Here is a 13589-nt window from a genome sequence, read left to right as displayed (position 1 = left end):
ATCCCCAGAAAATCCTTATAAATCCTTAAAAGTTTTAATTATTATTATTGAAATATATTTTAAAAAGTCTCCAATTTTTTTACGAAATTTAAAAAAAATCTGCACTTTGTTTAAAATAAAAAAATTCTTTCTAAGTTTATAATTACCTTTTTATTTGTTTGAAACTTATAAATATCTCAAACTTACTCGAATTATTCTTAAAAATTTTTAATATTGCAACATTAAAAAATCTTGATAAATATTGCTTTAGAAGCTGTTTGAAATCTTGAAATTCTATTTTAAAATTTTAAGAACTCATTTTGAATTTTTGGAAATCTATTTCAATTTTCTCTTAAAATTCATTTTTCAAAATAAAAAATAATTTTTAATTTTCCCAGAAATCAAAGAATTTTTTTATTCTTTTGTCATTCATATTTCTGTTGCTGAAAATTGATTTTTTAAACTAAGAATTGATATTTTCAGTTCAATATTTAAATGCTTGATTTGTGGTTGAACTACTTTGTTAAAATATACTCTTTTTCGTTGGAGAAGCATAATTTTAGTTAAAAATTCCTCCATTTTTTTATCAAAAAATAAATGTAAAATTGCTAAATGTGAAAAAATATAGAAATGAAAATATTCCATTTTTGTTTAAAATGCATTTTTTAACTTAAAATGTAACTATTTCTTTTCTTGTGAAAATTTAGTTGTATCAGGTTTTTTTATATTTCTGGTTGATAATTAATATTCTTCCTTAGGAAATCATAGGTTTGGTTGAAAATTAAACTGTTTTGGTTAATACTTTTAATTTGTTGTTAAAAATTTATTTCTTCTACAGTTGGAAATAAATTTTTTAACCCAATTCAACTATTCCATTTTTTATTAATAATTTATATTTTTCAGGTAAAAATTTCAATATTAGGATGGAAATGAACTCTTTTGTTAAAAATTTGTCTTTCATGGTATAAAATTAATCTTCTGGCTTAAAATTGCATAATTTGGTTGAAAATTCATTTTTTGTTGTTGTTGAGAATTGCTTGTTTTGACTAAAAGTTTATATTTTTACATTAAAATTCAAGTACTTTTTTGAAGTGTAAAATACTTTGTTAAAACCTTTTTTTGTTCAAAATTTTAATATTTTGTTTGAAAGGGTTTGTTTTTTCGTGAAAATTAATTTTTTTTACTACAAATTTAAGTATTCCAGTTAAATATTTATTATTTATATAGCTATTTAAATAGTTATTTTATTTTTATTTAATCTATTGTAATCCTAAAAACAATAGTTATAGAACAAAACATTACTATTTTGTTAACTAATTAATTAAATCTTTTTAATCTTGGATTTATATTTTTAAGTTAAAAATTCAACGGTTATTTAGAAGATTATTATTTTTTAACATTAAAAAATAATGTGTGTAACTTCGAATTTAATTCTTCCATTTTTAAGTGAAAATTGATATTTTTTAGTTAAAAACTCAACTATTTACTTAAAAATTGATCTTATTTATGTAGTCAAAAATTCAACTACTAAATTTAAAATGTATGTATTTTCTTCAAAAGGCGTCTTATTGGTATCAAATTAATCCACTGGATTCAAAATTCATCTTTCTTAGTTCGAAATACAACCAGATTATAAAAAATTGTAATTTTTTTACTGAAAATTAACTGCTTAATCTGAGCATCTAACACATTTTTGGTTGAAAATTTATCTTTTTTATTTAAAAATTAAATTATTTAGTTTTAAATGTATGTATGTTGTTCAACATTCTTCTTTCGGAAGAAAATTAATCTTTTTGATTGAAAATTTATATTTTTTAGTTGCAAATTCAGCTAATTTGTAAAAAATTTTATTTTTTGCATTGAAAAGTATTTCTTTTAACTGAAAATGTGACCATTCAATTTTTTGTTAGGAATTATTTTTTCTAGTTAAAAATTCAACTATTTAGTTTAAAATTGATGTATTTGATTAAAAATTCGGCTTTTTCGTAAAAAAATCAATCTTTTTGATTTAAACTTCATATTTTTTAGTTGCAAATTCAAATATTTTTAAAAATTAAAAATTGATTTTATTACCTTTACAAAAATTAATCTTTTTGGTTGAAAATTCGTTTTTTTATTCTTAAAAATTAATTTTTCAATTAAAAATTTGTATTTTTTTTTAAATGACTGCTTGGTTAGAGGATGAACTATTTGGTGAAAAATTCCTTTTTTGGCTTGGATATGCATAATTTTAGTTGAAAATTTATCTTATGGATTTTTTGGTAAAAAATTAATTTAAAAAAAATTAATGTAACTCTTTCGTTTTTGTGTGAATATTGAAATTATTATTTTAATTCGAAAATATGATTAAAAAATTATCTTTTGTAGTCGAAAATTTAACTATTTTTTTAAAAATCAATGTATTTTGTGAAAAAATAGCCTTTTTCGTAAAAATGAGTTTTTTTTTGAAAATTCATTTATTTATTTACAAAATCATTTATTTTGTTGAAAATTCAACAATTTTTTTATGAAGTAATTATTTTTCGTTTGAAAATTAGCGCGAGTCTAATTTAGGCGGAGTAATCTACCATAACTTTATGTAATTCAGAGTGATCCTAAAAAAAATAGTTAAAGGCAATAACAGTATTCTATTTTCAATTAATGAATGAATGAATTAATTAATTCTTTCTATTCTGGGATTTTCGGAAACCAGAGCGAAATCATGGGCCGGAAAACTTGGATTTGAATTGTCTCAACTAGGGAAATATGTAACAAACGTAGAAAAATTTCAAGAGACATACAAACATGCGACAGTTCAGGCAAAAGACGGAAGTGCCCTCGTTAAAGAAATGGCTAAGGATATTAAAGAGATGATGGAGTCGAAAATATCCGCCATTAAAGTGAGTGACGCATATACAAGATGATGTTTTTTTCACGGTCGCTTCTTTTTTTACATTTCTAATAATAAAATTTGATTTTTCAAGCGAATAATGGACGTCGCTCAAAAAGTGGCTGAGTCAGCGCCAGATGTGGACCCGCCGAAAGGATTCAAATACGTCAACGCGAATAATAATACAATTATTTTAAAAAATGATTCGCATTTTGGCGGCAATGTCAACTTGAGCATGTCGGCAGTTCACGTTCCCACGAATGTTTATGACGGCGCACCAGATGTGATCAGAGCGATAAGGTGGTCTGAAACTTTAGACAAGACTTTTATAGACAACTATAAAAACGATCCTGCTTTGTCGTGGCAATATTTTGGAAGTTCGACTGGTTTTATGAGACAATTTCCGGCAACGAGATGGCAAATGGAACCGGTGGATCTTTTCGATTGCAGAACCAGAAGTTGGTATATCGAGGCAGCGGCTAGTCCGAAAGACATGTTAATTCTGGTCGACACATCTGGAAGCATGATGGGAATGAGGAAAGAAATTGCGAGGCATGTTGTCAATAATATACTAGACACTTTGGGAAACAACGATTATGTTAACATTATTACGTTCTCCAATGAAACCAGCAGCGTAAGTTACATACTGAAATTAATTAACTGGAACATGGTGCGCGCGCAGCTTGCACAAATGGTCCTCTCCTTGGGAGAAAACTGCGTGTTTCGAATTTTTTTTTAATTTTCATGCATATTGGCCCAATCCACAAAAAAATAATAATAAATAAAAAAAATGTAAAATAATAATCAATATTTAAAGATTATAATCTTGATCTTAGACATTTTTTTAACATTATTGAATCGTTAATGAACAAAATACCACGATTTAACATTAAAATTTAAAAACTTGAAATTTATTTTTCTTGGCAGTTATTTAAAGTGCCTCTTGAAGAAATTCCTGGCTTTTTTTGAAGATTTTTTTTTAACTCCTGACTTCTTCCTGAATTTTAGTTTTTCAGTGACCTAAGGCCATAAGGGTTGTCCAAATTTTTTCCATTTGAACTTTGATGCATATTGTCCCTCAAATTTGTTTGAATCCATAAAAAAATGGGTTTTTAAACATTATATTTAGAGGTTCCGCATTCCCCATGAATTGCCCCGTGTATTTCCCATAAGAAAAAAGAAGTTTTTATAAATTTGATTCAGAGTCGTCCAGATTAGGTGAATCTAGCTAAAACTCAGCATTCCTCTTGATATTTAACCATAGAATAAAATAGAATATTACTTGTTTAATATCGCCCCCATAAGTCTATTTTTTAAAGTCCCAAAAGCTTCCATAAGTGAAAAATTAGTTTTTGTTCGTTTTTGGCACAAATTATATTTTTTTCGCGGTTTCTTTTGCAATAAAATTATTTCCGATACATAAAATACTTCTTTTTAGCCATGATAAAATATTTAAATAGATTATTATTTTTAGTAAATGTTTCTTAAAATAGAGTTAAAATGTCGCGGTTTTTTCAAAAATTTCAACTTTTTTCAACTTTTCAAGTTCGAACAAGGCAATAATCGATTATTTTTTACAGAAATAATTGGTTAGACAATTTCTAATTATTTATAAAAATATTCTTTTGGAACAATTATAGAAAATTGCAGCTTTTACAAGAATTTTCCACTTTTAGACCACTTCAATTGGAGTAGGGTAATAATCAATTGAATTGAACAAAAATAATTTTTTAAATCATTGATTATTATTTATAAAAATATTATATTAGAAACATCGTAGAAAGTAGCGGTTTTTCTGAAATTTTTAATTTTTTGTTCAATTTCTTGTAATAGTGAGGTAAGATTGTATCCAAATTAATTTAAACTAATTAAAAATATATATTAAATCAAAAATTAAAATATATATTAAAATAAAAATAAATAAATATTAATTTAAATTAATTTCACACAGAGTAAGGTAATAATTAATGCATTGCCACAAAAATAATTGTTTAAAAAGTTAATTATTATTTTTCAATAATATTATCCTTGAATATTCCAGAGATTTTCAGTTTTTTCTAAAATATTCAAGTTAATTTCACTTTTCATTTAAATCGAGTTAAGAATTAATAAAATTGAACATACATAATGTTTTAAATAATTAATTATTATTTATAATTATCTTTTTTTATAATAACGCAAGGTAGTTCCGGTTGTTTCTGGAATTTCCCATTTTTTTTGTCAACTTTTCACTTAGAATGAAGTAATAATCTGTTCAAATTAACAAATATAATTGTTTAAACAATTTAGTATTACTTTTAATAATATTTTCTTTGAATAATGCCAGAAAGTTGCGCTTTTTTATGAAATATTCAACATTTTGTCCAATTTTCACTCAAACCGAGGTATAGTTCCAAAAATTCAACTGAATTGTTTAAACAAATTATTATTGTTCATAAGTATCTTCTTCTTTAATAATGATAGATAGTTGCATTTATTCTGTAATTTTTTACTTTGAATAAACTTTTTCACTAAGAGTGAAGTAATAATTAATGCAATTTGAAAAAAAATTGTTGAAACAAATTATTATTGTTGATAACTATTTTCTTCTACCATAATTTTTTTCTTATTTTTTTCGGATCTGATTTTTTCTAATATTTTAAACTTTGCTTTGGCTCATTAGTTATGAACTAATAATAAATAAACAATAAAAAGAATCTTTTTTTAACAATCTTTTTCTTTTTTGTGAATATATTTTTCTAGAATAAAACAGATATTTGAAACATCACTATATGAAAAGATAGGTTTTTTTATAAACAATGATAATTTGTCAATAAATTTTTTCTGTTAAATTACATTAATTATTAATTAGCTCTAAATGAAAAGTTTACTAAAAGTGGAGAGTTCCAAAAAAAAATTTTATGATTTAAGTGACATTTTTTTGGCTTAAATAAATAAATAAATGTTTTTAAAAATTTAATCTGAAACTATTTGATTCTGTTCATAAAATATTTTATGTTAAAAATAAGACAAGATTTCTTGATTTCAAGAATTTAAAAAAAAATTTTTTTGTAGATTCGTAATTTCAGTTCAAGAATCAGCTCTTGTTGAAATTTTTATTTTTTTTTATTAATTTTTTTAAGTTAAAAATTCAACTGTTTGGATAAAAAGTTAAACTACATTGTTAAAAAATAATTTGTTTTTTATAGATTAATCATTTTATCTCACAATCCATAATTTTGGTTAAAAGTTCGTTTTTTTGTTCTTGTTGAAAATTATTTTTTTTTTAGTTGAAAATTCAGCTACTTGTGTAAAAGTTGAACTTATTCGTTTTGTGAAAGTTTATCTCTCAGGTTGAAAATTTAAACATTATGTAGGATTTTTTTCTGTTTAAAATTATTTTTTTAATTAAAAATATAACTTTCCCATTTATTGTAAAAAATTGATCTTTTTCATTGAATTAAACTGTCTTTGACTTAAAATCAAAATATTTTTTGATTAAAAGTCTAACTGCTTTGTTGAAATCTTTTTTTTCTTGGTTGAATTTTTTTTAATATTAAATGTAACTTCTATTTTTTGGGGAAAATTAATTTTTCTAATTGAAAATTCAATTACTTTGGTCAAAGATGAATTACTTTTTTAAAAAGAAATGTTTATAGTTTTATCTCTTTAGTTGAAAATTTAACTTTTTTGCTTAAAAATCATTGTCATCATTTAAAATGAAAAATCGATTAAATGTAACGTTACTCTTAAAAATTTATATTTTCGCGTTGTAAATTTATCTGCTTCAAAGAAAATTCATCTTTTAGCTACAATGTTTAAAAACCTGGATGAAATATTCTTCTGTGTTAACTGAAAAATCCTTATTTGTGAAATTAATATTATTAATTTTTCTAAAATTATTATTTGTTTAATTAATTTTCTTTTCTGAAAATTTAACTTTTCTTTTTTTCGGTCTGAAAATGTTGTGTTCCATTTATAAAAAATTCTATGTTCAAAACTTATAAGATTAAAATGCTCGTCCTTGAACATTATTGGTTAGGGAAAATGAAAAACTGTTTCAGAAAAATTTGGTACGGAAAAATCTTTTATAAACCTCCTTGATCGAAAATTCAACTGTGCTTTCTTGAAAATGGAATTACTTTGTTAAAAATACATTTCTTTAATTAAAGATTTTTGATTTCAGTTAAAAATTGTTTAGTTGAAAATTTAACTATTTTGTTGAAACTTAATTTTTTGGATTCAAAATTAATTTTTCATTTAAAAATTGAACTAGTTCATTTTTGCTGAAATTTTGTTTGTATTAGCTTAAAATTCATTAAATTTTTCCGAAATTTCCTTTTTTTGCAAATTAATATTTTTGCTTGAGAATTTATTTTTGGATGGAAAATTGCAAAATTTGGTTATGAATGAAACTCTTTTCTAAAAAATAAAATAATTTTTCGAAAATTTCGTACCATCTTTTCTTTTTTAGGTCGTAGAATGCTTTGAAGATAAGCTGGTCCAGGCGAACTTGGCAAATATTAGAGAGTTGAAAAAAGGAATTCTAAACATGACAACTGAAAGAATTGCAAATTTTTCGATGGTTTTAACGAAGGCATTCAACCTTCTGGCTGAATATCGAAATGGCGAAAGAGGGAAATCGGGTGCTGGATGTAATCAAGCTATAATGCTGATTACAGATGGTGTTCCAGAAAATTATAAGGATATTTTTCGTGATTATAATTGGTATAATAATCCAACTGATCCTCAAAAGGCAGATATGCCAGTGAGGATATTCACTTATCTGATTGGGAGAGAAGTAGCTGATTACAGAGAAGTCAAGTGGATGGCTTGCGCTAATAGAGGATATTTTGTACATTTGTCTACACTGGCGGAAGTTCGTGAGCAAGTAAGTAAAAAAAATGTTGTTTTTTTACTCTCTAAGGTGGTCCAAAAAAGGTTTTTCTAGATGAAGGGAAACGAATTTCGATTTTTTCGAAATATAAGTCTATTATCGTTCGAAATTTCCTCTCCTCTACTTTCCCTTCCCTCATTTCACCCTTCGCTTGAAAACTTCTTCCTCTACTACTTCCCCTTTTCTCCATTCCGTAGGTGACACGCCCCTACCCCTGCTTCCCGTCTTCAAACCTCACTTTCCCTCTATTACTCTTCCTCATTTATAATCATTTCCCCTACTCACCTCAACTTCCCCTATTTCCCCTGTTTTCGATTAACTTATATTTTCTACTTCCGTTCCCCTCACTTCTGCTACATTCTCTCCCTAGTTTCTTCTCACACCCTCCCCTAACATCATCTACACTCCTCCCCTCGCTTTCCATTATTTCCGCTTTTCTCACTTCCCCTACTATTCCTCTTATCATTTTCACTACGCCCTCTCTTCACCCTTCCAAACCTTGATCTCTCCTCACATCCCGTACTCGAATTTATACCTCCCACATCCACACTTCCCTTTCCTCTATTAATTGCCCTTCCCTTATTTCCCATACTTCCACTCCCCTTATTTTCTCTACTTTTTTTCACTCGCCCCCTCCTTACTTTGACTTTTTTAACTAATTACTCTTACCACACTTGTTCTAACTTTTCTTACATCCATTCCTTGCACTTCCCCAACGTTCCTCCTCACTTCCTCTCTTCTATTTTTTGTTAAAAATTGTTGTATTTTTTTGTACATTGGTTTTCTTCAGTAGAAAATTCATCCTTCTGTTAAAAGGTTATTTTTTGTTGTTGAAGATTCATAATTTTAGTTTAAAATTAATTTCTTTGGTTAAAAAATTAACTGTTTTGTTAGAAATTAATTTTTCCATAGGTTGAAATCAAGTGTTCTTGATTACAGATTCAAATATTTGTTGATGAAAATATCAACTATTTCACCTTTCGGTGAGAATTAATTTTTTTCGTTGAAGAATCATTTCTCATTATCCCCACATCTCCCCTCACTTCCTCTCTCTTCATGTACTTTCACTCCCCTTACTTTCCCTACTTCCCTTCCCTAATTAATCCTTATTCATCACCTAATTTAATAAAAGTCCTTCGCCTCGCTCCTTCTCTCACTTTCCCTACTTTCCCTCTCCTAATTTCCTCTACGCTCCCTCCTCTTACTACCGATAGGTCAACTCTCCTGCCTTCACGTACCTTCAATCACTTCTGACCTGCACACTCACTATAGCTTAATGAACTCACCGCCCCGATACTTCACTAATTCCCCACACTGCCCTTCCCTTAACAATTTACTTACTTCCCAGTCTTCTGCTTTATCACTTCTTCTACTTCCCTTTAATTGTCATACTTCCATTTCTATTATTTTGCATACTTAATTTTATTTCCTATCCCTTACTTCCGCTTGGTTTACTTATTGCCCTTTTCGTACTTCCTCTCACTTCCCATACATTTACTCCCCTCATTTTCCCTTCTTCCCATGAATGGGATTGAAAGAAGTGAGTTATTTAGGACTAGGGGCAAAGAGAGGGGACTGAAGAAAACCATGAAGAATTGGAGAAAGGAGGCAGTGAAAGACACTTAATAGAAATATAGGAGATGACTATGGAACCGAAATGTAATAAGTGGTACAAAATAATCAAAAAGGGAGGAATACTAAAATATTTGGAAAAGGGATATGGAAAAAGAAAATGAGTAAGAATAGCAAGATGAGGATTGGCAAACGAGGTAATACAAGGGATGTATTGGGAAAAGAAAGATAACAAAAAGTGCAGTATGTGTAAATGGGCAGAGGAATCATAGGAGCATATATATGAAGGATGTAAGAGAATAATAAAAGATAACGAAATCCGTCAAGAGTATGTGGTAAAAATTTTAGGGGAATATTAAGAGGATGAGGAGATAAAAAGAAGTAAATTTTTTGACTAGGAACAAAGGGGAGGAGACTGGAGTAAACTATATAAAGAATAGTAGGTATAAGATGATAAAAATGAGAGGAATGCCAAAATATTTAGAAAAGGAATAGGGAAAAAGAAGATAAACTAGAATAGCAAGATTTATATTGGGAAAAAAGGCAATAAACGGGATGCCTTGGGAAAAGAAAGATAAAAGAAAGTGCAGTATCTGTGAATAGGAAGAGGAAACATAGGAGCATGTATGTGAAGGATGTAAGAGAAGAATGGAAGCTAATGAAATCCGCCAATAGTATGTGGTAAAGATTTTAGGAGAGTATTGATAGGATGAATAGATAGAAAGAAGTGAGTTATTTAGGAATAGGGGAAGAGAGGCAGGAAAAGACGCTTAATAGAAAGAAAGGGAATGACTGCGGAATTAAAATATAATAAATGATATAAGATGGCAAAGAAGGGAGGAGTACTAAAGTATTCAAAAAAGGAATAGGGGAAAAGAAGATACTTGAGAATAGAAAGATTTACATTGGGAAATGATAAGAAAAGGGATGCATTAGAAAAAGTATGATAACAGAAAGTACAGAATCTATGAATGGGAACAGAAAACATGGATGCATGTATCGGAAGGATGTAGGAGAAGAATGGAAGGTGAGTTATTTAGAACTAGAGTTATGTGAGAGGAGACTAGAGAAAACTGTAAAGAATTGGAGAAAAGAGGCTGAGAATGACAATTAATAAAAAGATACGGGGCGATTGTGAAATAAAAATGTAATAAATGGAACAAGGTGATAAAAAGAAGAGAAGTACTTAAAGGGATAGCAAAAAAGGTTACAAAAAAAGTTACAAAAGGGATAGAAAAAAGAAAATTCACCAAAATTGCATGTGTTATATTGTGAAAAGGGGTAAGAGAAGGGATGTATTGAAAAAGAAAAATAACAGAAAGTGCAGAATCTATAAATAAGTAAAGAAAACAGAGGAGTATGTATTTGAAGGGTATAAGAGAAAAATGGAAGATAAAGCAATCTGTCAAGAGTATGTGGTAAAGATTTTGAGAGAGTATTGAAAGGATGAGGATATGGAAAGAAGTAAGTTATTTAGGACTAGGGGCGTAGGAGAGGATACTAGAAAAACCCATGAAGAATTGGAAAAAAGAGACAGGGAAAGACACTTAATAGAAAGATAGGGAATAAATAAGGAATCAAAATATAATAAATAGTACAAGATGATAAAAAAGGAGAAATACTAAAATATTTACAAAAGGGGATATAAAGAAAAAAGTTGGGTTAGAATAGCGAGATTTAAATTGGTAAAAGAAGTAATAGAAGGGATGACTGGGGAAAAAAAGATAACAGAGAGTTCAGTATCTGTGGTGGAAAGAGGAAAAGTAGGAACATGTATGTGAAGGATGTAGGAGAAGAATGGAAGATAAAGAAAGCTGTAAAAAATATTTGGTCAAGATTTAGAGGAGAATAGGGAGGCTCAGAGGATGGAAAGAAGTGAGTTATTTAGGACCAGAAGCATAGGAGAGGGGATTAGATAAAACCATGAAGAATTGGAGAAAAGAGGCAGGGAAAGACACTTAATAGAAAGGTAGGGAATGACTACGGTATCAAAATATAATAAATGGTATAAGCTGATAAGAAAGGGAGGAGTACTAAAGTATTTACAGAAAGGATAGAAAAAAAGAAGATGGGCCAGAATGGCAAGATTCATATTTGGGAAAAGAGGTAAAAGAAGGGATCTATTGGAAAAAGAATTTGAGCAAAAAGTGTAGAATCTATTAATAGGAAGAGTTAATATAAGAGCATGTAGATGAAGGATGTAAGAGAAGAATTGAAGATGAAGAAATCTGGTAAGAGAATGTCAAGATTTTAGGGAAGAGCGCAGAGAGTGAGAAGATAGGAAGAAGAAAGAAGGGAGTTGTTTAGGACTGAGGGCATAGTAGAGGGGACTGGAGTAAACTATATAAAGAATTAAAGAAAAGAGATGAGGCAGGGAAAGACAATTAATAGAAAGATAAGGAATCAATTAGGATTTGAAAAATAATAAATGGCTTAAGATGATAAAAAAGGAGTACCAAAATATTAAGAAAAGGGATAACAAGAGGCAGAAAGTGTAAAGTCTCTGAATAGGAAGAGGAAAGATTGGATGTATGGAAAGGATGTAGAAGAAAAACTGAAAATATAGAAAGCTGAAAAGAGTATGTGGTGAAGGTTTTAGGGAAGTATGGAGAGGGTGATGAGATGGAAAGAAGTGAGTTATTTAGGGCTAGGAGCACAGGAGAGGGGATTGGAGTAAACTCATTGAAGAATTGGAGAAAAGAGGGAGGGAACAATGAATAGAAAGATAAGTGATGATTAAGCAATTAAAATATAATAAATAATATAAGATGTTAAAAAGGAGTACCAAAAAATTAAGAATAGAGATAAGAAGAGATTAGATGTAGAAATTCATAGATGGTTTCAGGAAAAGAAAGTGAACAGAAAGTGTAGAGTCTGTGAATGGGAGGAGGACACATTTGATTTATGGGAAGGATTTAGAACAGGAGTTGAAGATGGAGGAAGCTGATCAGAGAGTACGATAAAGGTTTAAGGAGAAGATGGGTTGGTTAAGGAGTGGAGGAACAAAAATTGTATATCAAATCAAGAAAATCCTTTTTTTACCACCCTATTACTCTCAGATAACTTTTTTCTAAAAAACATAAATTTTTCAGGTTTTAAATTATATTCCAGTAATGGCAAGGCCATTAGTGCTTAAGAAAGTTGGTCATCCAACAATTTGGACTCCAGTTTATGCAGATGTTGAAGATCCGAAAATGACAGATTGGCTATGGGAGCAAGATCTTCGAAGACAACAAAAATTAAAATTCATAAGATATAGAAATCGAGTAAATGATTCTATCGAGGAATTCGATCTGCCTGCCGTTCATGAAACAGCAAAAACAAATTATAGATTAATGACATCTGTTAGTATGCCAGTCTACGATACAAGAATCAACGCGGTGAGTTTTATTAATTTTGCTTCATATTTTATTTCATAAAACTTTTAAGTCTTTACTATATGCTTTTAAATCAGAATTAAATACAATCTCTTTATGAGAATTGGCATCTTAATTTAATCTGATCTACATATATTTTTATTTTTTTATTTACAATTGTACAATAATTTTTAAAAAGAGACGGGCATTTCCAGACGTTATGAGAATGTGAAAAAATGGTTTATTTAGTATTTTTATTATGCAAACTAAAAAATGGAAATGAAAAGATCAGGGTGGTCGCAATTTATGGAATATCGAAAAGTGCAACACTATTAAATTCAGATTTATACCAATTTCCGAATTTTCTTGAATTCTTTTGAAATATTTTAGGGAATTTTCCAAAATTCAAGGAATTTTTGAAAGATTTAAAGTTTTCAAGTGATTTCTGAAGATTTCAAATATTTTAGGATATTTTGAAAAAATCTCAAGGGTTTTTTAAAATATTGTTCAGATCATAATTAATCTAATTAATTTTTGGAAGATTTTATTGCCATTTAAAGATGTTGACATCCGAGTATTAAACAATTTTTATTAATTCTTCCAAAATTATTTTGCTGAAATAATCGTTTTAGCATAGAAATTTAAATCGATAAAAAATATTATATTTTAATAATTTAAAGAAATTTGTTATAATCTTACATATTTCAGGGTATTTTGGGAAATTCCTATGAATTTTCAATTTATTTTTATAACTTTGGAGGAGTTTTAAGGATTTTCAATAATTTAGGATATTATTAAAGAATTCCAAAAAATTTTCAAGAACTGTACAAAATTTTAAGAGATTTAAAAGTATTTTCAAAAGATTTTAAATAATTTAGGGTATTTGAAAATATTTCAAGAGCTAAGGATTGATTTCAAAGAATTTGAGAGATTTTAA

At 28.0% G+C, this 13589-nt stretch overlaps 1 protein-coding gene across 5 annotated transcripts in view; it reads left to right on the top strand.

The window, feature by feature from the left end:
* The window catches only part of LOC117173408 (voltage-dependent calcium channel subunit alpha-2/delta-3), a 71408-nt gene that overhangs the window by 5863 nt on the left and 51956 nt on the right, over positions 1–13589 (top strand). For all 5 annotated transcript variants that reach the window (XM_033361957.1, XM_033361959.1, XM_033361958.1 and 2 more), the window contains exons 2-5: positions 2672–2858; positions 2943–3482; positions 7302–7718; positions 12389–12676. In XM_033361957.1, the coding sequence (XP_033217848.1) occupies positions 2672–2858; positions 2943–3482; positions 7302–7718; positions 12389–12676 (1432 nt within the window). The remainder of the gene's footprint in view (positions 1–2671; positions 2859–2942; positions 3483–7301; positions 7719–12388; positions 12677–13589) is intronic.

Source organism: Belonocnema kinseyi, chromosome 5 (genome assembly GCF_010883055.1).
Source record: "Belonocnema kinseyi isolate 2016_QV_RU_SX_M_011 chromosome 5, B_treatae_v1, whole genome shotgun sequence".
Taxonomy (NCBI): domain Eukaryota; kingdom Metazoa; phylum Arthropoda; class Insecta; order Hymenoptera; family Cynipidae; genus Belonocnema; species Belonocnema kinseyi.
Note: the sequence above shows the minus strand (reverse complement) of the source record. Positions and strands in the feature narration are given on the sequence as shown.